General features: G+C 42.5%; 3 protein-coding genes across 3 annotated transcripts; 2 read left to right on the top strand and 1 right to left on the bottom strand.

The window, feature by feature from the left end:
* Positions 1–490: 490 nt before the first annotated feature.
* Positions 491–10,038, bottom strand: BTF3L4 (basic transcription factor 3 like 4). The gene is made up of 6 exons (XM_032192069.1): positions 9,952–10,038; positions 9,118–9,181; positions 8,115–8,228; positions 5,510–5,711; positions 3,824–3,883; positions 491–2,916 (listed from the first exon to the last, which is right to left on the bottom strand). Exons 2-6 carry the CDS (start codon positions 9,169–9,171, stop codon positions 2,870–2,872), a joined length of 477 nt encoding a protein of 158 aa, XP_032047960.1. The 5' UTR covers positions 9,172–9,181; positions 9,952–10,038; the 3' UTR covers positions 491–2,869.
* Positions 10,039–10,699: 661 nt separating this feature from the next.
* On the top strand, positions 10,700–23,278 carry TXNDC12 (thioredoxin domain containing 12). The gene is made up of 7 exons (XM_032192329.1): positions 10,700–10,891; positions 12,949–13,009; positions 18,969–19,021; positions 19,734–19,807; positions 20,361–20,430; positions 20,520–20,603; positions 21,078–23,278. Exons 1-7 carry the CDS (start codon positions 10,804–10,806, stop codon positions 21,155–21,157), a joined length of 510 nt encoding a protein of 169 aa, XP_032048220.1. The 5' UTR covers positions 10,700–10,803; the 3' UTR covers positions 21,158–23,278.
* KTI12 (KTI12 chromatin associated homolog) lies at positions 15,030–16,455 on the top strand. The gene has a single exon (XM_032192328.1). The coding sequence runs from the start codon at positions 15,075–15,077 to the stop codon at positions 15,786–15,788; it is 714 nt and encodes a 237-aa protein (XP_032048219.1). The 5' UTR covers positions 15,030–15,074; the 3' UTR covers positions 15,789–16,455.
* Positions 23,279–26,951: the final 3,673 nt, after the last annotated feature.

The following is a 26,951-nucleotide window of genomic DNA, read 5'->3' on the forward strand; positions in this document are numbered from 1 at the left end:
TTGCTCTTCTGCCTGAGGCCAGTCAGTCCCAGCTTTCCTCTTCATAAACTAGGGGAATACAGACCGAGTGGCAGTCACAATAGAACACCAGTGTTTGCAGTCTTAGAAGTTTGCCAGGTTCTTGATTGTTTCAGTCTTCTGCAATTCAGCTTTCTCACATACAGCGCAAGAGAAGTTTCAACCTAGACTCTGCTTTCCAATACTATTTCCAAATTATTGCCAACATCTTTAGTATGTCAGTAACTTTTATCAATGTCAGTAACTTTATCAGCATCTTTAATGTCAACAGCATTTAAGTAGTGAGCGAGTTCACTACAGAAACCAAGCAAAGAACATTTTAATGCACCACCTGTCCACCTTATTGTGGGGAATTTTTACTGTAGCAACGCTCCTCCGTCACTACACTTCATAACTCTGCATTTCCACCAGCATGTACAAACACTGAGTTTACCGTGAACAAATATGAAGAAAAATAGCTTTTCCCACAAGAGCCTTGATGGGTTACTTTTAATTAAAATCAGTTTAATGATTGATAAGCTCTAGTTATTTCCAGCAGCAAATCATAAGTGGTTGACTGTTTTCAGATACAGTGAAAAACTGAAGATAACGTAACTACATAAGCTAGCATATTTAGTTAGTTTACTGCTTGTCAAACATATGAAAGAATGACGGTTTAACATGTAAATTCTCATGACGACCAAGAGCAAAAATTAAACGAATATTTTGTAAGAATCAGGAAGTTCAACTATACAGAAGTTTACCAAATCCAATGCTTACTCTTAATCTCTCACAAAATTACTTTCAACATACTTCCTACATCAGAAACCAACAAGCATGAATTTTTAGTATCTGATTAGTATTTGGGAGAGAGGGGGACAACCCATACCACAAACTCAGTACAGTTGCTACTTTGAAGTGCTCTTCACTCGTGCCCCTTAAGCAAATGGCAGAACACCGTAAATACCTGTTTCCTAGTATCCTTCATTTGCTCTTTGAGCTTGCAAAGGAAGCAAAAGGCAATTCAGTGTGCCCGCGCACACGTTAATGAAGAAATCTCTTCCTTATAAACCGAAGAATCTGCAGCCGATTCAAAGTTAGCCATACAACAGACCAAAGTTCCATTCAACACTGCAGAGAAAATAGGAGAGTGGATATATGGGAGTGTGAAATCCTAAAGCTCTATCAGGATCTTCCCTAAACCTGCATGTATCTTTGTCAGGAGCTGTCAGCAAGGAGGCCCTGCTGTTTAAAACAGCAGCTGCACCCACCAGTTGTTCCTCAGCTACTGCTGGTGGGAGGATGAGACAACATACAAGAGGGGACATTTCCTCTTTTGTACTGCTGTTTTATTTTGTAGCAAGATCCATGTAGTATATAAAATAACAGAAAGAAATTAACAAGACCTATAAAATAAATTGAGGAGTTCAGATGACAAACCACTACAGCTCTGCTTTCATGGCTTTATGATGTCGTCACCAGGACTCGTGTATTGTTTACCTTGTACTTTTACAGTTTTCTAGCCTATGAACCTACATAAAAAGCTGATATGTTCCAATTAAGCCATAGTTAAGTGACAGATGTAGAAGGAAAAAATGGCTTTCTTAAGCCACAGCTGCCCTTGACACAGGTTACAATGATGTCTAACTACACTGTAATGCACATTACATTAAGAACCTTGAAAGAGCCTCTGAGAAAACAGGTTCACATTAAGCATTTTGAAGGAAGGTCATAAATACTGCACTGTACCAATGGTACCTCCCAATGTCCCTCTTTATGTCTGAGGAACATTTGTGGTTTTTTAGTAAGCTACTACATAGATGACACCAAACCTAGAGGTAGGTTATAGGCAAAGGTAAAATACAGGCAAAAAAAAACCCTTTAGAGCTAGTCATTGCACAAACTGCCCAGCAGGAGGCAAGGCAAAATGTCAACAACTCTTTCCTCCCACCTTAAATGTTGCTCACATGGTGCATTTAATTTCTAGTGACAGTGGATCATCAGTTGCTAGTAAATGCAGTCATGCCAAGAGAACAGCTTGAAGTTATTCAAGCAAAAATCTGTTACCGTGCAAAACTGGTTCACTGGACTATTACCAACTAGACCTCCAAGTTTCATAAGTGACCTGATGGTAGAGAACTAAGGGATTTGTTTTCCTTTTGACGTGATATACTCTACATAATCAACAGGAGAACATAGAGCTAAGTGTGTGGAAGGAGTCAAAGTTGAGAGAGGAAAAAAAAAAATCACTTTTCTGGGACTGAGTTTTCTTTTTAAAAAAGTTTCTGTACCAAACAAGCTGGAAAACTAGCTCATCTAAGGTATCATCTGGGATCAACATACGGTTGATAACAAATACCGTGTGCACTTCAACATGGATAAAAAACATCTGAAAGTACAATAGTTAGAGCAAATTAAACCCCAATTTTAATGGTGTAACGCCTTCAGGTCACAAAATGTGGACAGAACTTATCTTCACTGCCTTCTGTGCACTATTCTGTGATAATCAAAAGTAACAACGCCGATGATTTGTTTTATTTCTACTTCCAAAAGAAAAGGGGGAAAGGTTAAATAAGCGTTCTCCAATTTGTTCTCCACTATATGTACACCCACACACATACACACACGCACATGCACACACCCCTCAAACTGCACTGACATTTCGTTTTGACCAAAAGAGTAGATCTTGGGAGTAAGTGCAAAATGCAAAATCAACTGACAGAAAATGCTGAACAAACAGCATCATAAAAATACAAAATATTTATATTACTGAACTATTAACAGATGATGTTCTCTGTTTCTTTAAAACTTTGGAACCACATAGCTGATTTCTTAAATCTAGTCCATGCCAGCTTCCAGAACTATTAATGATTTAGTTAGCTTCATTCTTTGATGCTTCATCAAAATTTTCTACGAGATCTGAAAGAGATGAAGATATTTAATACAGTAATGCCCAGTAACGATGCCTTCAGACATTTAATGAAAAATGCACGTATTATATGAAATGTTAAGTAGTTCTCAACTATACTCATGCACACTTTAAAGGGGGGATTTCAAACTGCTTTAGAAAATGGAGTTTGAATATATACAAAGAACTAGACATGCAGGAACACCCAGAAAGAGTGCAAGTTCTAACACTGAGTAAGATCTGATTTTCAGAGATGCTCTACTATGTGCAGTTGAGTTTTGAGTGACAGCCACTCTTAACAACTGTCTGAAGCTATGCACCTATTAACTGCTGTACTCCACCAAACAGAACATTTTGAAGAGACCTGTACATTTTTATGTAAGGTCAGAAAAATTAAGTGCCACAGCAAAAGAAATCAAACATCTGGGTAACCAACTCATTGTTTTGGCTAACACACCATACTGATGATGTATGAACAAAAGAACGTGGTGATTTATATTTATCGATTGACAAATTAACAACTTAGAATTAAAGTTTCTCAAGACACCAATAGGCACTGACAGAAGCTAAATTTCTTCTACTGCAGAAATAAGAGTCCCAAACCCTGATTTAAAAATACACCTATTACATCATTTTACAGATACTCCATTTTCCAGCCCTAACACCGTATTTGGGTATTTAGACCACCTGTTCAACCTCCCTGGAAGTATTTCAAGTTGTTTCTACTTAAGAATTAAGCAATTTGTGCAAGGCAAACTACTTTCAAGAACTGGAATCTGAAGTCATCACTATTGCAATGCTGCCCAGCATATGAAGCCTCCCTTAGCAAATCAGTAGAATAATCACATCAAGAGCTAAATACTCCAGTGCATGAATTGAGTATTTGTACATCAAATAGACATGTAATTTTGTGCCTACCTGGGACATCATCATCTTCTTCATCAATATCTTCAGATTTTGGTGCTTTACTGTCCAACACTGTAAAAAGAAAACTGGTGCTGAGTTTTCATTGTACAGAGTTACTACAACCACACAACAAGAACACATAACATACAAGCAAAAATAGAAGGCATTCCCTCATTCCAAGAAACAATGACTGGGTATCAACAATAATTGGCATGAATAAAAGGTCTATTTGTGAACGTTCTGATATCAAAGTATTAACACTGCCACTTCCAAATGCCTAGGCATATTAATGCAGAACTAACAAAATATCAAATGATACAGAAAAACCCCAGTGTGACTAAATCTTCTAACTGAAGCCATGTGTTCTCATGTAACGATAACATGGTATCAATCCAAGGCCAACATATCACCATTTCCTAGAGGCCACAATTGTAGGAAAAAGTATTTCCACATCAAGGGTCCTATATGAAACCTATTCTTCTGTAAGTCATGATGAAACTGGGATCATGTTACACGTAACGTGGAGAAATCCAAGAACGTAAAATAAAAAGAATTCCTTCACACTGGTCCACTTATTTTAAGACTAGCTTTCTGTGCTACCTAAGGAAACACATAAAGAATTTATTGGTACTGAGGTTGTAATAAAGTAGTATTATTACAATGACCCATCTTTCTACCTATTAATAATAGTAAAATAAGAAGGAAGAAAATCTACTTTCAATTAAACTCTGAATATGAGATATAGATGAGATTGAAATTACTAATTTAGAAGAAATAGATTAGTTTGTTGAAAATATTAAACTAAAAAAAATGTATTTTCTAACTCCCAATAGGGACAAGTGCAACATATTCAATTACAGCCCTTTTAATGGCCATTTCAGTTACCATTCAAGACAAAAAAAGTCTAAAAAACGTTTTTCATATTTATAATGTCCAACTTCACTGGAACTTGTTATTAAGAATTAATTTTGGCAACACACATGAAACATGAACTCTGACATAGACTTAAAATAAAAACCATACCTATTCCACAGTCAAAGAAAGCTTTTACAAACTCTTATCAAAATCAGACATTACTTGCATGCTTTAAAATATCATTTTATTCCAATTTCATAAAATATGCTATTTCAGAATAAACTCCCATTTATTCTTAAGATACAAACTTGCTTAGAGAGAATAGCTGAGACCGCTACAAAAAAAATGATTAGAAAATGAATCACACCAGAAGATTTGATTTTGAATTGCGAGTGTTGTTTTTCTTCCAAATGGAATTCCAAAATAAAAGATAAAGAACAAGTTCTCTTCCTCCACAGTAAAAACATTTTGTGGAAGAAAGAAAACAGACCTGGTACCCTGACAAAGAGAACCTGTTGAGATTTTCTATATGAAAACTGAAATTATTTCTGTTTTGCGAAGTATTTTGTCACATGCAGTTGTATGCCTGGAATTAAAACATGCCTGACCTACCAGATTTTAATGTTAATTTTAAATGAGGGCCAGCATATACAGTCTTGAAACAATAAGAAAAATTTGATTATCCCCTCATCACATACTGTATGTCCACAACAGTGGCCGATAAATAAAACCAAATAGGTTTTTCACTGCTTTTATGTCATGTATTATTACTAAATGTGGGTTTAAGTTTCAACACTGCATGTATTCTCTCAATCATCAATGAAAAATTCCAAAAACACCTACCTTGTCTTGGGAATTGTTCAGCTAACTTCCTGAGACTTGTTAAGCTGTCAGCACCAAGCTGGCTTAAGATGCCTGGAAGCATTTCTGTGATCGGTTTAGCCTCTGCATGACCAGTAATTGCAAAAGTGTTGGCAGAGAGGGATGCCTGAACCTTGGGGTTGTTGAAGTGAATAACTGTTCCATCATCTTTTATCATGTTCACCTGTTTAAATAGATAAACTACATTTACCAAAGTGTTGCAGCATCTCCCTGAACAAGTGCAATAAATTAATTCAAAACTAGATTGAAATCTTAAAATATAAATACAAAATTAGTACTCCTAGAGAATATAACCACATATAAAGTACCTAGAATTAACATCACCTGAATTGGAAGTAAAATGAGTTAGTTGTCTAGAAAGGGCTCACACATTCATGAGAAGTCTGAATTTAACAGCTATGATTGCCTTATACTCTTATATTTATAGTAAGCAATACATGTGCAAAGGCTTGTGTGTTATCATACAGTCCACATTTTTGTGGAAGGCAAAAAATATATACAGGCTATTAGCCTTTAAGGCATAAACCAGTTATTGTCAAGAATGTCTAGGGAGAAAAATCTCCAAGTCTGCACTCTTAAAAACTAAAGCTCTAACAAAAAAGCTTTGCCGTATCAGCTGTGAATGGCAGCGTCTTGAACTATCTATGTCACCTATCAGGAATAGGTTATTGTTTCTGGAGCAGAATTGGCAAAGGCACACAATTCACAATCTGGCCTCTTTGCTGAAACCACCCAATACAAAGACTTCCCCCTCACATCTCTTGCAGTGTTCTAGATTCATAAGTTAGCTGCACTGGAACAGGCTTCAGTGCCCTCCTAGAAGCGTCATCACAGAATTACTGAAACCAAGCACAACATACAATGATTCTGCTCCCTTTGCCTGGTGCTCTGAATTACCAAGAATTAAGTTTTACAACCAGTTTTAGTTCTTACAGCAGCCTGCTTTGGTTCTTACAGTTGAAATTTATTCTGTGTTTTTGTTTTTTGTTCTGCATTTTTTACACAGTTTTGAAGAAGGGAAACTTAGAAGTTTTTTTTCTTCCTGGGCATGGTTGAGCTATGGTTATGCAGAAACCAATTTTATCTGAAGAAAAAAAAAAATTGAAGAGTTTTACTCATCCAAAGGAACAGCTGTACTGAAACTGATGAATTTTATAACACTGCTTTTAGCAGAAGTTACAGGGAGAAAATAATGGAGGATTAAAGAACACATCTAGAACACAGATTTAACATATTGAACTTTGAAGATTAATAGCTCTTTTGAACAGAAAAAAATCAAACAAAAAAATAAACAGAAAAAATAGGTGTCACCTTCCTGCAAGACTGAGGGGAAAATGATAAAAGCTGGATGTAAGCAGTCATCTTAAAATCCTCTTCCAACCAAAACAAATAAAAAAAAAATCGCCTTCTCAACACTACTAACTTCCCCAAACTCTATTTACATAGGTCAGTTTAGGTCTTCCTGAACAGTAAGGCAACATACTGTAATTATGTACCCAGCTATCAAGGTAGAAGGATTTTGGATAATCTTCCTTCACATCAACACATTTTAAGTCTTAATAACCGTGTCTGAATAAAGATCTTACATCCTGTGTAAAAAGAACGAACAAGGACTGGGTTTTTCTCTGTACTTGTATAGCATAGCATATAAACATCATAATTCAGTCAGCCAAATTAAAGTGTTTCTATAGCAGAGGTATGAAAGCTTACAGGCAAACCAGGCTTCCATACTGGATTGGTATTTGCCTTCGGAGGAGAGATACCCATAAAGTGACCTCTGGAGGCACCTTGCAACCCTTCTTAAATTAATTAATCACAGATTAAATATTATGCTTCAACCACGTACTACAGTAACATGGAGCTCACAGTGAAGTAACACCTCCTCCCCCACATGAGCATCACACTCTCTACAGCACTATGGAAATAGTTTCTATTCCAGCTAATACTTTATATGGAAAAATTTATACACACAAAAAAAAATACTCAGGGAATACCTGAAGCCTCTGTATTGCTGCTTTATATAACAGAAGCTGGTTCTGTAGAGTTTTGCTAGTGTTGTAAGAAATATCAGCCTTCTATAACTTCAACAACCAAATCTAGTTTATTTTTCATGCCATGAAAAAACTTCCTTTTGATAATGCAGACTTGCAAGTTGTTACTCCAAGCATTTTGATTCTCTACCTTAAGTTTTGCATCACATAACTCTTTATTTACGCATCCCTGTGCAGTAAGATGTACTTAACACTTCTATTAAAATTAGGCAATTGATTGCATGATGTTATGAATTAAGGGAAGTTTTGTTTTGCAATTAATGCAAGAGACATACATTACAAGCAGCTTACTGGCTTCTGTGATCACAGTCTGCCCAGAAACTCTTCCCTTTTCTCTATAGATATGTATGCATCAATGTAAATGAGACCAAAAAAATAAAGTAATTTCACCTACATGTAATCACACCTGAGTTTGAGGGGAAAACTTGTTAAGAAAGAAAATTAAAAACACAAAACCAACACCAAAACAACACAATGAATTCAATTTCACACAAGAAACATTTTTCTCACTATACCTCTTCAATGCCAGCAATGTTATTTACTGCCAGTTTTTTGAGGGAGCTCTGAAGTTTTTTGTCATCAGCTGTTGCCGTTCTGTGCACCACCTTCTTCTTTCTGCGAGCTGTTCCCTGGAAAAGAATCAAGAGAACACTCAGCAACACAAACTCTTACAACACTTGAAATTTAAGTCATCTCACAATCCAAGCAGAATCTCTTTAAGCTATGAAAAAGCTCTAGTGAAAAACGTTTCTTGTCTTTCTTCCCTTCACCTACCATTTCTGCTGTCAGTCTCAATTTTGAGATTTTTCTTAAGCGTAGAAGACAAAAAGACACTAAAAAATAGCAGTATTTTCTCTTTCCACAAGATGGATTATAAAAATACTATTTACTATTAAGCAACATATAAGAATGCTTCCTGAGAATTTTAGTTTGTCCAGGACAACACAAATACAGTGATTTTAAAACACTTTTGTAACTATGCAACTTATGTTTTTAAACTGTTCCACAGATAGCAATGTTGGTATTCCTACTTTAAAAACTTCTATACAATCCCTCCAACCCCAATATCTCTGGTTAGGAAACAAATGCCCACACTGAACAACCTTTATTGCTTTTTTGTCACATTAGCTACCTGCTGGCTCAGAGAAAAGAAAGAGCTCAATGGTAAGTCCTGGAGCTGATACAAAGGAAGAAATTTTCCAACAAAGAGAATACAAAACTAGAAAAACCAACAGGTAAGCTTAGCTTGAGCTTTCACAGGTCACAACAAGTCACAAGGTTTAAAAAGAGCATACACCCTGGAAACTACTCATCCAGCAGTTGTGAGCTAAAAGAAAACTGCCTTTCACGTAAGCGATCATGTACGATCCAGATCATGTTAGAGACCTTAAAAATACAGTTTTGTTGAAGTATGTATTCTCCCCCTCCTAAACTATGTTTTGAAACAGAAGTTTTAAAGAGATTTCTCTTTTAACATATAAGTTATAGAAGACAGTGCATCTCTGGTGCTTTTCTTACCTTTCCTCCTATTCGGACTTGAGCTTGAAGCTTGGCCAGTTTTTCTTGATTCATAGTGTTGCGTCTGAAGAATGAAATAGAAATATAAGTTAGCTGCTAAAACATTAAGGAAAAACCCTCAACGAAGCACGGCAAACAAACAAAAAACCTTTAAAGCCGCTCCATCTCGATAGCACAAAGCAGTGCAGCAGCAGCTTGCTTAGCTGAAGCGCGTACCACAACGAAGCAAGCCAACACATTTTGTGTTGCATCAGTTTGAGGTATTAGCTGCAAATTTCCAAGTGCATCAGTTTAGCATTTGGCTGAAGCACTCAGACGAAGATCAGCACGTAGAGCACAACTGCTTCCAGTAACATAGCACCTTCATGATTAACAGAGTCCAGGCAGCGAGATTCATCGCTGAGCTACCTCACGAGCTATTTCCACATAACGAACCCCTGCTACTGGCAGCTGATGACCCCGCCAAGCCCTCCCAGTGCCACAGCGATCCCTGGCAGCTCCTCTCCCAGCTCAATACCTGGGAACTTTGTCAACTGGGTCCCCCACGGGCCAAGCGTGACCTTTAAAGGCTGAAGACCTCAAATACCCGCAGCGGGGGGAAAAAACCCCTCAGGGCGAGGCGCCCCCCTCGCGGGCCTGCCCCGGAGCCCTCAGCGACACCCCCGGGGCGGCTGCAGCACGCCAGGGGCGGGCAGAGCCCGCAGCACCGCGTCCCAGCCTCGCTTCCCCCCCTTCCTCTCCCCGAGGCCGGGCAGAAGGGAAGGGAAGGGAAGGGGCCGGAAAGAGGCCCGGGGGCCGCCCGCACGATGCCGGGGGGCGCGGGGCGGTTCTCACCTGAGCCCGGCGGCCCCTCGGCGGCCCGACACGCGGTGCGCACAAGATGGCGGCCGAGGAAGGAAAGAGGGGCGCACAGAGAAAGGAAGCTTCGCGCCACGTGACGGCGCGAGCCGCCCCCCGCCCCCGCCCGCTGATTGGCGGCGGCTCCGCGTTAGATTTGCATTGAGAAAGGAGGGGGAATGCCCCCCGAGAGCGGGGCATGCTGGGAGTTGTAGTCTGCAACTGCAGGGGGGCGGGGCGGGGCGGCCGGCCGCTGGCACGGTGCTGCGGTGTGACCCTGCCGTGCCCTTTGGCTTTCGGGGGGGGAAAAAAAAACAACCGCTTACGAGGCGGGAGCGTTTGTGGAGTTCGCAAAATAAATAAGCGTTGTGTGCTGCAGCCCGCCCGGCCAGGGAACGGCGCCCCTGCCCGGCTTGCAGCGGCTGTACCCGTCCCCTCCCTCTTATTGAAGCCCCCTTCCAACCAAAATAACCGTTTATGGCCACTTTTACCCTCCCAACCGCCCGGTTGAGAGCTGCGGAACCACCAGGTTTATTTGTCAGGAGGAAAAAAAGTCAACTCCCCCCCCCCCTCCGGACCCTGCCCCGTGTCCCGGCTGCCTGCCCTTAAGGCTGGGCCGGCCCGAGGAGCAGCCCCCACCCCGCCGCCTCCCCCTGCGCTTTCCAGCCGAGAGGGGCCGGCAGCACCGCCCACATCCGTCTCTCATCACTTCCTGGCCTTCAAAGAAAAAAAAAAAAAAAAAAAAGGAAAAGAAAAAAAAAAAGAAAAAAAAAAGAAACGAAAAATAAAACCGGAGCCGGTCCGACCGCGTCTCGGAGCTTCAGGGTCCGCCCCGGGGGTGCCGCCGCCATGAAGGCTCAGCCCGCGGCTGTCTCCATCTTCTGCCTGTGCCTGCTGCTGGCGGCCTCCGCAGCCGCCTCCGAAGGGCTCGGAAAGGGTCAGGCAAACGTTTCCTTCGTGCTTTCCTCTCACCCGCCGGCATTGCCGGGGAGCCGGGCGCGGGGGTCTCGGCGGCGAGGCTGGAAGGGGACCGGTGGGAGGGGGGGGGTCCGGGCTGGGTACCCCGACCCGCCGGCACTGCCTGCACAGCTCCCTGCGGCTGAGGGAGGTGCTGCCCTTCGGTACCAGGCGGCTTTTAAGCGGTTTTTGCCGTTGCAGCTTTTTTTTTTCTGCTTCCACCCAAGCCACAGGGGGCTGCCCCGCTCTCAGGCAGCGCAGCCCCTCGGCGCCTGAGGTGCGCGGCGGCCCCGCCGCTGGCTCTTGGCAGGCGATGAATGGCACTTGCCCGGCTTCCCGGCTGCCTGGCCTGCCCTCCCCGTGTAATTAATTGCCGTGGTTAATGGCTGGCTCAGGCACGGCTCGCCAGGGCCCCGAGCTTCACCCTGGGCGGGCTGCCCCACGGGTGAATCTCCCAGGGCTGTGGTAACGCGTCTGGACCGCGGGCAGCGGGGCCTTGTGGTGCGAGGCCCCGTTATTTCCGTATCGGGATTGGCAAACTTTCATTCTGCGGTTAATCGACTTTCATTCAAAACAAACACGCTGTAACGTTTCGCGGAGTGCTTTTAAAATCGGGCTGATGCTCATCACAGACTGATTTTTAGTTTTAAAAAAGGCGCTTTCTTGCTTAGAACAATAGAAGATTTCCCGTGTTTGAACACGTTGGCCTTTGCAGTACCTGGTGTGTCAATATTCTGAGTAAACACGACTTCTGCTAACCCAACAGCTTTTACCTGTGCCACCTTCAGCAAGTACGAACATAGCCTCATGTCTGCGGCTGACTGCCACGGATACGTGTGCGCGGACATGAAGGAGGCATCTCCGCCTTCCTATTAGCACAACTAAATATTTGATGTGTTGCATCATATATGGTCATGGCAGTTCGTATCAGGAGATAAGCTAAGGTGATACAGATACCGTGCCAGCAGTTCAAACTTCCTGGACGCTGAAGTAAGGAGGCTCTCCTGGCCCTGCAGTCAGCTTTCTTCAGCTGCCTTGCTGCAGGTGTCTACTGGAGACAATGTCCACTTGTAGTTGTGTCAGCGATGGGCACGCTGTGGCTCCTGGTCCCCGTGTAGCTCCCAAAATCTGCCCCCTCAGCGAGGTTATAGCCTTTTCCAGGCATTGGGGGTTGCTGAGCATACCTCAGCGATGGGAAGGGGCATGCCAAGGCTGATGTTTGCTCTTTCAGCACAGCCCCATGTTACCGGAGCAATGAGACCTCTGGGGAAGTCTTCAAAAGGGGTTCATCTCTGAACAGTTCCCAGATCTCCTTCATCTCAGCTCTCCACATGGCTTTGAGCCTCATGATGGTAGTGGTGTGTTGGCTACAGGGTGAGAAAAATGGCAGTCCCTGCTTTACTGTTGTTGACATGGGCTTGTTTGGTTTATCTCAACAGACAAGACACAACAAGTCTTGTTATCTGCTTGTTGGGTAGAATATTTCCTGTGTTGTTCAGTCACTGTAACATTCAGCAATCTGCATAACGGGGTTCTTTCTTACTCTTTGGTGACAATTATCATCAGTAGTAGTATTTAATGTAATAGTTTTAGAGCAATTAATAATCATTTATTGGCCTATGTATTTTTTAAGGCCTAGTTATTTTGTGCTAGTTCACATTCAGTGGGATTTAGGAAGCCAGATGGTGACATGTTTAATTTGTCAGTAATCAGTTAATAAATGTTCACAGATCGAGGAAGAATGGAGAATAATCAGAAAGCACTTCAATTTTAATCTCTGCTCAGGGAATTTTGATGTCCTTTGCATATGTGTAAATATTCATGACTCTGTGGTTTGTTTTTGTTAATTAATTTCAGTGGGATTCCTTGTAAGGCCATGTAGGTTGTAAGTATTCACAGAAGTCTTCTCAGGACTGGGATTATAATTTCTGGTAAAAAAATATTATATAATGAGTTGAAAATGTTCAAAGGGTTGGACTGTTTTCCTCTGATGATATGTTAAACTATGCAGCATTTATAAACCTTTCTCTCTGGCAGGTTTTGGAGATCATATTCATTGGAGAACGCTAGAAGATGGGAAGAAAGAGGCAGCGGCCAGGTATGTTACCTAGTTTTAAATACAGAAAAGTGGCTTTAAAAGTTTGTCAAGATTCTGTATCAATCCTAAATTTAGCCACAGAAAAAACTAATTATTAACCAATATAAAGGTGGTTTAGGAGACTATTCAGATGTGGAATTAAATTATTGAAGTTCTATCATGTCTTTGAAAAGAAAATATTTTTTGTGCATTTGTCACAGTAAAGATATGAACCCCAAACCCACAAACACATGCGTTAATGGTACTCAGTCCCCCTGAACTCAGCAGTGCTAATAGTTTCCATCAAAGTGGATGTGCCTATGTAGATTTGAGACCTCAACATGAGACAACTTGTTTTGTTACTGTCTGCAAAAAGAAGTTTTAAACTATAGTGAGCTGATAAGCTGTTTAAGTAGAACCTCCTGTAGGCTAAATTCTAAAACAACACCGTCTCTATGAAAACATTTTAAAAATGACATTTTGGCGTATTTTTCTCACAATTTCTTGTTAAAAGGTGAGGAAGAAATTTGTATGCTTATAAATTCTACTTACATTTTAAAACTTAAAACCTAGATCTTACATTAGTGTGACATTAGTGGAAATTCCTTATGCTTTCCAGGTTTGTAGTTTAATTGAATTTTGCTGTCAAACTGATCCACCTGTTGATTTCCACTCACTGTGCAAGGTCTAGTGATATTAACCCAGATGGTACAGTTCAGAAGTCTAGCAAACGTTTATAACTGGATATTTTAGCATTCATTTGATACACATGTACAAAAAAAATAGACAATTTTGGTATTTGCAGGAACAATTGTAGTGTTACCTTGCAACAAAGCAGAGGAAGTTTTTAAATGGCACAGATAAAGGAGAGAGTGCTTAGGCAGGATGGGCATTTGTGCTCACAATCCCCCCTGGGCAGTGATGGATGTGATGCACACTTGATTTGCCTTGCCAGAAACTTGATGGAAGTTTCCAACCAGCTCACTTGATGGAGGTCAGCAGTCTGACCTTAGGGCTGGCGATGAAAATTACATGAAATTATCTGTTATGTAGCAAGATGAATTGGGGACAATAGTACAGGAAGTTTCAAGACATTAAATCTGGCTCTGTAAATAGCACTCCCTGGATGTCTTGGAGGTCCTGGAAACAGTATCTACATACGCTACAGGTTATTGTGGAGATGGAGACAGTTCATGCAGTTCTCCTGTGAAGGAAGGCTGAGAGAGCTGGAGCTGTTCAGCCTAAAGAGAAGGCTCAGGGGTGACCTTATTGCAGCTTTTCAATACCTAAAGGGGGCTTATAAAAAGATGGAGAGCGGCTCTTTGCTCAGCCAGATTATGACAGGATAAGGGAGAATGGTTTTAAACTAAAAGACGGGAGATTTGGATTAGATGTTAGGAGGAAATTCTTCACTCAGAGGGCTGCCCAGAGAGATTGTGGATGCCCCATCCTTGGAGATGTTCAGGGCCAGGTTGGACAAGGCCCTGGGCAACCTGACCTAGTGGGTGCTGTCCTTTCCTATGGCCAGGGCTTGAAACTGGGTGATCCTTAAGGTCCCTTCCACCTATAACCATTCTATGATTCTGTGTATTTCTGAAAGCATCTCATTCTCAAAGCTTACTACAGTACGATCGCACTTTTAAACAAAACGCTTTGCAAATCGGCGGCGCCACACCAGGGGCCGTGTGGTGATTTTGGTGTCACTGTGCCAGGGGTGTATGGTAATTTCGCTGTCACAGTGCCGGGGGCTTTGTGGTGATTTTGTGTCTCACAGTGCTGTGGGCTGTGTGGTGATTTCGGTGTCACTATGCCGGGGGCTGTGTGGTGATTTCGGTGTCACCATGCCAGGGGCTGTGTGGTGGTTTCAGTGTCACCGTGCCAGGTGCCGTGAGGTGATTTCGGGTCTCACAGTGCCAGGTGCAGCCTGCTGGATGCCCACGCCGCCCCGCTGTGAGGAGACCCTCACGGGTGCCCCCTGTGGCGGCGCTGTCAGGCCGTGCCGCCATGGCGACGAGCCGGAGCCCGGCGGAAGCAGTCGCGGCCCCGTCCGGGTCAGGATGGCGGCGCGGCGGGCGCTGAGGGGAGGATGCCGCTGGTGGTGCTGTGCGGGCCGCCGGGCAGCGGCAAGAGCCGGCGGGCGGCGGAGCTGCGGGAGGCGCTGGACGGCCCGGAGCGGCGGGCGCACGTCGTGACCGAGGCGGAGGGCGGCCGGGCGGCGCTGCGGGCCGAGGTGGAGCGGCGGCTGAGCCGGCGGGACGTGGTGATCGTGGACGCGGGCAACGAGCTGCGGAGCGGCCGCTACGAGCTGTACTGCGCGGCGCGGCAGGCGGGCACGGCGCTCTGCCTCCTGCACTGCGCCGCCGGCCCCCCCGAGCCGCCCTTCGAGGCTCCGGATCCCCGCAACCGCTGGGACCGGCCTCTCTTCACCGTGCAGGGCGAGGAGCCGCTGCCTCTGGCCGAGATCCGAGCCGCCCTCTTCGACAGCACCCCGCCGCCGCCGCACCGGGCCACCCGCAGCCAGCCCCTGCAGTCGTGCGAGTTCCTGCACCGCCTCGACAGAGCCACGCAGGACGTGGTGGCCGCTGTGGTGGCTGCCCAGAGGAGCGGGGTGCTGCCCGGGGAGGAGGTGCGCGTCCCCGGGGTGGTGGAAGGGCTGGTGCTCACCCGGCCCGTCAGCATGGCCGAGCTGAGCCGGCTGCGCAGGCAGTTCATCAGCTACACCAAGATGCAGCCCAGCGATGAAAACCTGCCCCAGCTGGCCAGCATGTTCCTGCAGTACCTGAGCCGCAGCATCCAGTGAAGACGAGGCCCTGGGCCAAAGCGCTGCCAGCAGCAGGAGTGTGCCTCCCAGCCACTGACCTGAGGAGCTCATGGCCCGCTTGTCACATATCGTGACATATAGCAGCAGCAGGATGCTGTGTCCCTGCTGACATTTTACTGCTAAGAGGATCCCTATGGAGACTCTCCTGCCACCCTCCCCACCGCATTCTCCCCACGTGTGTTTTTCCAAGAGACCTTGTTGCATCCCCAAGCAAGCGAAGTCTCCTGTGGAGACCTAAACCCCAATAATCATGTAATATATGAATGTCAGAGGCTGAAGATAGAGACCATAAGGAAAACTTGTCCCCTGTGCATTGGCTGTGTGTATGTGGTAAATAAGAAGATTGCTTTTCCAAGGCTGTCTCCAGATATGTCAAACTGCAGAAAGGACTTCAGTTCACAGACTGGAACAGGCTGTATTCTTAGGATATAACTTCAAAAAAATCCTATTGAACCTAGGAGACAGACTTGCGAGCTCAGCACAACAGAAGGGTGCTGGCTTAGCCAACTTAAACCTCTCTATTTCAGGTTTAACAATAAAATGTGCCTTAAATGGAGTAGATTTAATTTACCCGTGGGACTGTTTTATTGAAATAACTTGCTATGGCTTTTCTGTGCAAGGTCATCATTAAATGCTTTTAAAAACACTAATTGTTTCAGAGTGAGTGCTCTTGTGCTCTTCTAAGAAGGATGAACTAAAAAGGCAATGACTGCTCTGGGTTAAACTCTCTCTAAGTCTGTACTGGCTGTGACTGGGTAACTCATTTTTGTGCTTAGTTTCAACTAATTCAGTCTTTGCTGTACTGCATTTATGGCTTAGATATGCTTTTCACGTTCTTGTGGGTTCTTCATCCCTCATTTAAATAAATGTTGTTGGGTTCTGTTTTTAATTGTGTAGTGCTACCTGGGAGGAAATGGTAAAGTGGGGCAAGAAAGGACACTTCACTGATTTGCTTGGCATTGGCTATTTATCTGGCATACCGATTGCTAAATGGACTTAGGCATTTCAGAACTGAGAAATGACTACAAAAATGTTTTGATGTAAATAAAATTAAATTATCTCTCAAAGAGAATAAAGCCGATGAAATACATACAGTATCACTAAAACTTTTGTGAGTTCTGTCCAGCTAAGAGTTTGTATTCCAAGACTCTGAGCAGTTGCATTTAAAATCTGCATTGAAAATCTCTCTTTAAAAAAAAAATTAAAAAAAAAAATAAAAGTGTGGTGCAGTACCAAGGATCATGTGTTTCTGGTAACTCTTCTGACATGAAGATCCTTGATGATAAGGACAGTGCATATCTTCCAGACTTAAATCAGCCTCATCTTGAGGAAGGAGCAAAATCATGTTGGACTGTATAAAAACTGAAAAAAGTATATTTTTGTCATCAGGGAGAAAGCACAGATGTAACATGAGCTTTACCAGCGAAATGTGTGTTCTTGCTCCTTACTGCAAACAAAGTCCTATGTAAAGAAGACGACAGCAATTGCTTAGTAATAAATGCCAGGCTTCTGTTTGAACTATTCCAAATGTTACTTCCTTCCTCTCCACGCATTACTGAAAACTGTAACTTAAAGCTGGTAGGGAGTTCTTTTCATACCAATCTGCAGATGAAGGAAAATGTGTCCTTCAGATCTGCTAGTCATTATTTGCCATTGTTCACAGTGGTGTTTGCTTGGTGTTACCTTAAAGAAGTATCTATATAGTATGTTCTCTGTGTACCTTTCTAGATTCCTTCTTTTATTTTGCCTAATTTTAGGTTGTTCTTACTATTTTGAAAGCTGTATCACTATTAGTAGCTTCCCTTGGATACTCTTCCATAGCTAAAGGGATTTAATGGTAAGAGAACAAGGATGAGATTCCCAATTCCTTGTTCTTAGTCCTTTGTAGTTTATTCTGCTAGTCTGCTCTCACTACTTCAGCTGTTTGAAAAGTGTTCTGAAGGACTTCCACATGCAAAAAGTGTGGAGGTAGCTGTTGTACTACCTAAATGTATTCCATAGCAATAAAAATCACCAGTAAGTGTGTCGCTTTCCTTGTTAGAAAGGTAAATGTCATGTAAAATAGGCAAGGTATTTTAGTGAGAGCAGTGAAGTGGTGGATTAATTGAATCACCAGCATTTACAACAGGAAATAGGTGAAATTCTTTGTGTTTAAGGCCTCTTTGTCTAATCACATAATGCAGCCTGAATGCATTACAAAGGAGCTTAGAGAATTCAAACTTGTTAAGCTTGAATTCGTCAGAAGGTGAAATGCTAAGGGGATTTTTTAGAACAAGGTTAAATGAGACATAGGCAATAGAATCAACCTCCAGGTAGTGTAGGTAGTGAAGGTTAAGTGAAGACTTCAGGAAGAGAGATGGAGAATAATATTCACATGATGTACTTGTATTCACATGATGTACTGGACACGCTGAACTTAATACTCTGAGTTGTCCGCAAAAAAAGCATTTCTCTATATTCATTCTACAGTGAACTTAGGCTCTTCACTTTGGTCCTTCTACCTTTTACTTTATTTAGGCTACACTTCCACACAGCTCCCTTCCTTCTTGGTCCTGGCACTTCTCACACTTGTTTCAGCATACCAGCACGTGGGAAACTAGCCTGGAAGCTGACGGGTTTGCCAGGTTACTGTGTTTGATTATTGCTCAGTGATCCCAGATCTTAATCATGGGAGGCTGCAGAAAGAAGTGTCTGAAACATGCAGACCATAACGGGGAAAGGGGTGGATGGATGACTGTCACCCCCTGCATTGGCTTAAGTGGCTGTGCAAATCCCTTCTGAGATCTCTCACGTAGCTGGTGTGACTAACCCCTGCCTTTTTAAAAAAAACAAACACATGACCAGTTGTGCTTCTATGCATGTCTGAACTAATGACACCAAACCTTTCAAAAAGAAAGTCTCCTACTCCACAAGTCATTGGTTGGCATTTCTAATAAATTATTTTGATGTGTGTTTAAGATTGGAAAACTTGCGAGGCAGCAAAACCTACAAACGCAGATGAATCTCTCTGCATCTCCATATTTGCTATTACATATAGCCTTTGTAGAAGGCCTGATTGTTAAAATGTACAAGTAATAGAATTTAGAAATAATATGGTAATAGTTGAGAGGCTTGGCTGTAAGCTTTATTTGACAATTATTTTTCTTTTTTTATTTGAAGTGGTTTGCCTCTTATGGTTATCATCCACAAGTCTTGGTGTGGAGCTTGCAAAGGTGAGTGTATTTAACACTAAAGCTTGATGGAATTTCTAATGAACTTTTGTATGCAGATTGTGTAACGTGAGAAACATGAACTTTGCATTCGAAATGCAGTTAGCTGTCCTTAAATTTCATGTGGAGCAGTGCAATATCACACCACTTAACCTGTTAGCACTGCCAAAAGTCAGCTATGCTTGCACGCTGGCAAAGTAACATGAAATGCTGCCCGTCTGTAGTGGCTGCAGATTTTCCTGCACTTTGCTTATAGCAAATGGGAGAGAAGGAACGATCTCTGAGAACTAAGAGATTGCCCTTAAATTGTCCTTACTTTCGGCTGGTGGTTCTTAGAAGGTGAGGCTTTTTCAGCATCACAAAGGAACAAGCTAGTCATAATGACTAGACCGAGGCTGAACTAGCTGAGTAAGAAATGACTTACAGCAAGCTTTTTGCTTCTGTTCCATTGGTTCCAAAATGACTGCGTACATGGATGTCTGTTGGCCAGGCTTCATCATGTGGCAGGTCAGCAGGGATTGCTTCAGTTACTGCCTCTTCTGAGCCTGGCTTGAACAGCCTGACACATATATTCCATTTACCCACTGCTCATTGAAAATTACTAGCTCTCTAGAGGCAGGAATGGAGTAGAGTTTCTGTGTTGACCTGAAAACCTGAAATATTTTCCATATTTACACATCTCTCTCTGTCTCTCTCTCCCTCCCTCCTTAATTAGCTTTGAAGCCAAAGTTTGCTGAATCTAAGGAGATCTCCGAACTTGCCCATAATTTTGTTATGGTCAACCTCGAGGTAGGATACGCTCTGATTTGTATCCACGTTACTGCTTAGTAATTAAGTATTTGGAATCCTCATTAACTGGTTGCCTCTGTTTTTTGTCTACGTCCTAACACTTGCACTCCTGAGTAGGTATGCAGGATGGTTGATGTAGCTAATTGTTTTTATTTTTTTCAGTATAGTTATATTAATTGTGTTTATAAACCTGACTGCCCTTGTCTCTTTAACAATTTGTACCGCATATCAGTCTGTCGCCACTGTAAAGGAATTCGTATTCATTCTCTTCTGATGTATAAAACATTTCTAAACCAAAGCAAAGTTTAGTGCAAATTGACAGGGAAAAAAAAAAAAAAAAAAAGATTATTTTGATAAATTATACTTGTTTAGGTGGAAATAACCTTATTTTCTTTGAAAGTGGAAGATACTGCAGTACCTATTGTCTGTTCAAGTTGTAAATTGCTCAGGGTAAATGGAATCTGAAGGCAATAGCTTGTTTCTTTAAAATGAGTACTGTGTTTTGTTAGATATCTTTCTAATACATTCTCTCTTTTCTGTCTTGCTTTGATAGGATGATGAAGAGCCAAAGGATGAAGCCTTTAGTCCTGATGGAGGTTACATTCCTAGAATCCTTTTCATGGGTAAGACATTCACAGCTTTTGTATCCACTCACAGGATCATGTTCTTACTGTTGCCACCCAAATTTCCTGTCTGATTTCTTCTTTCATAGACCCCAGTGGAAAAGTTCACCCAGAAATCATAAATGAGAAAGGAAACCCCAGCTACAAGTATTTCTATACCAATGCTGATCAAGGTATGTGAAAACTAATTTGAAGTGTAAGAGCTCCAGGTGGAGTTCTGGGTGTGTCCCAAGTGAAGGACAACACCTTCACTTTTTTGTGGAGAAAAATGATACATGACAGCATAACTAGGAGCTGTTACATCGGTGAGTGAGTGACTCTCTGTGCTTTTAGGAACCATGTTCAGAATCATGATTCACCTTAATACCTACCATAATGTCTCTAGGACCTAAGCTGCCTCCATCTGTCACATAGAAAATCATCCAATTCACAAATAGTTGAGAGAAGAGCAGAAGCCTGTTTTTTTGTTCGTTTTTGTTTGTTTGTTTGTTTTTGTTTTGTTTTGTTTTGTTTTCCCCTTGGGTAGTTTTGTAGATTTACATTCTGTGTACACATATAACTCTGTTGATTTGAAATACATTCATTACCAGAACACCTTGTTTTTCTCTTTAGATTAATAGTTGATCTCTCTCTGTCTGATCTTTCAGTTGTCCAAGGGATGAAGGAGGCCCAAGAGAAGCTCACAGGTGATGCTTTCAAACAAAAACACCTGGGAGATGAACTATAATGAATACACTGAATGACGCTTTCCCATCCCTTCAAAACTCTAAATGGCAATGATTAAACTGACCAAGAATGTAGATGCACTGGAGGGACGTGATTCTCCTGTCAACAATGTTAGGTTAAACCCTGTTTGGAGTTCACACACATGCATCACTTTCAGTGTTATCTCCTCCTCTGCCTGGCTGTGTGTACTGTAATGATTTTTTGCAACTAGATAATGTGCAAACACATCAATTCATGTGTTTGAGCAACCACTAATATTGGTGTTAAAAGGGAGGTGTGTAGGGCAAAACATTAATTTGAAGACAAACAGTGTGATTGGAATAACTAGAAGTAGCCGACATTTTGATGCTTAATCAGGGTTGGATCCCTCTTTTCTCACTGGTATTATTGTGTGATCCCATTGTTTTATTGGGGATTCATATGAGTGGGACATGTACCTGGGCCAGGTGTTTTCTAGACATCCCAAACCATAAATTTTGCCACTAAGCCAAGTAGAGTAAATTTCATCAATGTCCAAGTAGCATGTAAAATTATTAGCTCTGCAAACATATTTTTATGTAAAACTCTGTGTGATTCATCCTTATTTGCCTTTGGGCAGAAACTGAACTTACTCACCTTTTGATTGTCTGACTGAGTGAAGGTGGGTTATGTTGAAGCATTACGGGGAATCCCCTTTTATTCTTTGAATGTTTTTGGCTAATGCCTTGCCATCACATTGTACTGTATTTTTGTACCAGGGTGAAAAATTAAACCTTTTTAAACATAAGCATGCAGTGTTTTTTGATGAAGGGCATAGTTTTCCATTCTTAAAGACTGGGGAATATATTTGTGTTTATGTTGCAGTGGTTATTAGTGCTGAATGTCACAGCTGAAGAAGGTTTCTCTTTTATATAATTAAAATATAACAGTTGCTTTTCATGTAATTGTAATTCAGCCATTATTATGCTAACAAATACTGCTGAGGTCAAGGTTATACTTAGTGTTTATCTACTGGAACTGAAAAGAAAAATAGAGGGGAAAAATCCCTTCACTTTACCTGCTGGTAAGGGTGCATCATTGGTTCATGTTCAACTTGTTCTCCCCCACATCCCCTCCTGCAAAGCTGCTTTCCAGCCTGTTGGCCCCTGGCCTGCACTGATTCATGGGTTGTTTCTCCCAGGGGAAGAACTTTGCATTTCCACACGTTGAGCTTCCTGATAGTTCTCTCTGCCTATTTTTTTCCAGCCTGTTGAGGTCTTTCTGAATGGCAGTACAAGTGTCTGGTTATCAACTGCTCTCCCCAGTTTCGTATCATCTGCCAGCTTCCCAAGCATGTGATTGACCTGTCCGTGCAGGTTGCTAATGGAGATGTTGAAATGTCCACCCTTTGGTTACTCCACTAGCAACCACACCCTTTGAGCCCAGCAGTACTATCAGTTTCAGTCACCTCACTGTCCATTTACATAGCCAGTGCTTCAGTTTGTCTATGAGAATGCTATGGGAGACAGTAAAAAGCCTTTCTAAAGTCTTAAAAAAAAAGGAAAGTCTTAGTCTTAGACTTAGTAAAGCCAGTATAAACAACGCCCACTGCTCTCCCCTCATCCACTGAAATAGTCATCTAAAGGAAAAAATCCTGTCCAACAGGCACTTGCCATAACTTCCAATAACAAACGCAGAGAGATAATTTTCTACAGATAATTTTTTAAAAGCTACCTGAGGATGTTAGTTGGGAAAAACTGTTGAATACAATAAAACCAACATGCCTACTGAGTCCATTTTTACTGTTAGTAGTGGTATGAATTTTACTTTCCAGACCATTCTGCCTTAAAGGGTTTTTAGACAGTAATACTCAATTGAGCACTAAAAGACAAGGACTCAGTGGAGATAATGGGATTATTGCACATTGCAATTACCCTGTTCAGCTACTAAAAGTTATTGTACAAGTTTTATACTCTGCTCCTCTTGCAAATTGTCTAATAAATTGTCAGATTGAACTCAGCAACTGTTCTCAAGTTGTATCAGCCTTCAAAGTAAATAATTCTGTGTAAGTCCTGAAAAATGATTTGTGTTCTGCAAAATTGTATTTTTTTCCCAGATGTATCAGTTGACCTAATAAAAAACAGGTCCTGTCTGATGCTCCTTACTTCCTTTATAGCCTTTGATGAACACAACTGTAAAAACTCGTTGCTATGTGTTTTTCTGCTTGCCACCAGGGGGAGGACTCTGCTTGCTCATCTGGGATATGATTCAACAAATAATAATTACGAAAACCAATCTCGGATGCAGAATAGCAGGGTACAACTTTGTGATTTTCCAGGCATGCTTTCTCGGCAGCTCTGCACTTGTCTTAACTCTGCAGTGAAGTTATAGCCTGTGACATGCACATCATTTGTCCCAAAGCCTTGCTTTACAAATGCTCTGATGTCAGAAGCAAACATTGCCTCTAAGTAATTTTTAGAAAGTTCTCTATCTACAGAGATCTCCCTTTGGTGACAGATGTGGGAAGTGTGCTTCATCATTTAAGACCATTCTTATTCAAAATTAATCTCCATCACCACTTCTCTGATGCATCCCCATTTACTCTTGCTACCTGCTAGTTTTATACGTGGAAATTTTAGCTACTAATTCCTAATGCAGATTCTTTACACCCTTCTGTTTTTTGATCTAGTGGTTGGTATTTTGAAATAGTGGTTGGTATTTTCTGCCATGCAGAGGGATACATCTTGAATCTTTCTTCCAAGAGCTACTGCATGTATATTGTGTAACTTGATGCATGCAAGCAACTCCATGGGGTTTTCAGGAGCTTCTTCCAGGTCACTGTTGTTGTAGTTGAGTCTAAAGTTAATTATACACTGCAGCAGCTCGACAGTGCACAGTAACCAAGGCCTCAGATTAGTTTGCCCCCATCAGCTTCATTTTGCTTTCCTGTCTATTTGCATATGACTTGCAGTAAACCTCCATCCTTACGTAACTTCTGTAGATACGCCACAGAAATCCCCTTGGATTCTCAGCTTCTCCATTTATGGGGATAACAAAACCCAAAGACACTTCAAAATTCTTAGTATAGACACAGGGAAGTGCCAGGCCAAATCAATCTCGTGTAAACAAACATGCTGTCAGCTCCCTTCTTCCCAGAAACAACCCACAAAGGAAAAATGCAAAGTTAATTAAAGAGTGACTAGATTGCAGCTAGCCATCTGGCTGCTTAGGAACAGAGGTTGCTCTGTGCACCTGGGGCTGAGCAGGCTTTAAGGAAGTGTCAGCTAGAGGCTCGGGAAACCTTTCCTTCACCACGTTTCACAGCAGGGAACAGAAGTGCAACAGGGAGGAACACCAGCACTGCCAGAGCAACCTGTCCGTCATTCTGGCATGCTGAGAGTTTAGGAGGTTCCTAGTCAAATGCACTTTCATCCCCATGTCTGTTTGGCTGCCATTGTATCTAACTTGTATCAAACTGCTAATGAGCTTCATTCGTTGTCCTCACAAACAGCTTATGCAACAAACAGCTCTGCAGTGAGATACCAGTAAGCCTGTGTGGATGCAAGTCATATATCCTTGGAGGTGATGGAACTTTTCACTGCCAATTCATGTGTATTTCAAGGAAAGGGTAAGGTTAATCTAAAAGGTTGCATCCCTCTTCCAGGGAGCTGTGTAAGTTGTCTTAGGGGCTAGCTAGCAGGTGAGTTTGCTGTCTGAAGGGAACCAAGAAACAACTACGAAGGTCTGTTAGCTGGTGAAAGTCACTTTGCCTCAAAACTATCTGGCATATTATTAACACATTCCCCCTTTCTTTCTCCAAGAAACAGGTGCCAATTTGTTAAGCAGTTTAGTCAAATAAACTCAGTTTGCTTTTCCTTTCAAAGTTTGTCTAGCGTAAGGAGTGGCTGCGCGCAGTTCCCAGGCCTGCCATTGTCTGGGGAACACCACTCCTAGAAGAGGTGGTGATTCACTCCTGCGCCGCCAGCCCGCTGCCACCACGTCAGCGTGCTGAGGAGGAGGCATCTCAGCTGCCAGCCAGTTCCTGTGGCCTGTCACCTGTCACAGGCAGAGGGGACAGGGTGCGAGGCTTCTGCGATCTCCTCCAGGTTTTGACAAATACGGCATCATTTTGTAATGGCTAAATTTGTGCTAGATTGCTTTGATTAGGGACAAGAGAGAGAGAGAGAGAGAGACAGAGACCAAGCTTCTCCATTCATAACTACCCTGGAAGCAGAAACTGGCTGACCTGTGCTTTAAGCATTCCAGGTTGTGACTCAGAGCAGCAGGAAATGTGACACGCCACTGGTGCTGGCACTCGTCCCAGGACAGGCTCAGAGCAGCCCATCAAGGTGCAGGGAGCAGGCAGGGTACGTCCTGGGCACGGGATCACCAAGGGGTGGCTGCTGTAAAAACAATTGAGCATTTCTGAGCTGCTCCTGTGTTCTCCTTCCTCCAACCAAAACAGGTGACTCTTCCTCCATTTCCCACATCTCTGCGATGATGGGATGAAAGGGAGACAACTTGCTAGAGTTTCCCCCTTGTTGGAAGGGCGTGATGCCATTGCTGCCACCCCAGGGAAGGGGATGAAGGCCTGTGGGAGCTGGGCTTCAGGGCAGCACAGGCTGGACTGTGCCTGGCTAGGGCTGTAGGTAACCAGTTGCTGGTTAGGGATTGTTTACTGGTATGTACTCATTTTTGAGCCATTTAGTACAAGCACAGTATGGGGGAGGTAGAAGTGCTGCAGAAATATTAATTGGTGAGAACTGCAGATGTTCTCCCTGCTTTCTGAGCGTGTTTCAGGACACAACATAACATGCTGTGCATAAGAGAAACTCTGTTGGCAGCACAGGCAAATTTGGATGTCACTTTATTGTGCAGTTTCTGGTATGATCTGTTTGCAAATGACATTTTTAGGAATTTTGGTGCACTAGTTCTGATGAAGAGGATGAAATTCGCACACCTCTTGGACAGACAGCATGGGGCATACATGCTGCTTATTCCTCACTGAAGTGAGGATGTGTGCTACCTATTCAAACGAAGATGATTCGGTTTTCTTCTTGCAATTGGCATGTTTTCATCCAGCTTCCCCAGACAACAGCTGGTAATGAGCTGAAGCCATTGCTCTGTGTGCAAACTGTGCTTCAATGAGATACTACTTTTCCTATGTGACCAGAGCTTATCATGAGTTTGGAGAACGAGCCTTTTCGACCCAGGGTCATTAGCATTATTACTGCTTACAGCATCGCACATAGCAGGCCATCGTCCTTGATTTAAGTGCTTTGGTGCTGCTCTTGCTGTAGTCATAAATAAAATACTGTTTTGAGAAACGAAGGAACTGAAGAGATTAAAATTGTTTCTCTAGGTCAATTGCATTTTGTGTGGATGCAGTAACTTGAATTAGAAACATTGGCAGAATAGTGGAGTATGCATATCATGCTTGATAAATATGTTTGCTCGACTGCTGTGAGAGAGTCAGGGAGATCCACATGTCAGAAAACAAGATAAAGTGTAACATCTGCTCTTCCCTTCCAACTCCGTGTGCTTGTGGGAGTTCTCTCCCATTCCCTGTCTTCATTTGGCCACCAATAAATCTAAAATAATACAAAACTCCCTCACTGGAAGCCATATAAGCAACTGATGACCACATAATCAAATCCTAGAAGGAAAGTGCACTAGAAGAACAAAAAATTTTCTCTCCATAAATTATAGAAACAGGGCAAAACTGAACGATAGACCCCAAAACAGCCTTGTAAAACAATCACTACAAATTCCTCTGTCCCCTAATTACCAGGGTGCATCCCTCCTTTCAGAGAACCCTGACTGAGAAAGGGCATTTT

The sequence above is a fragment of the Aythya fuligula genome, chromosome 8 (assembly GCF_009819795.1).
Source record: "Aythya fuligula isolate bAytFul2 chromosome 8, bAytFul2.pri, whole genome shotgun sequence".
Classification (NCBI taxonomy): Eukaryota; Metazoa; Chordata; class Aves; order Anseriformes; family Anatidae; genus Aythya; species Aythya fuligula.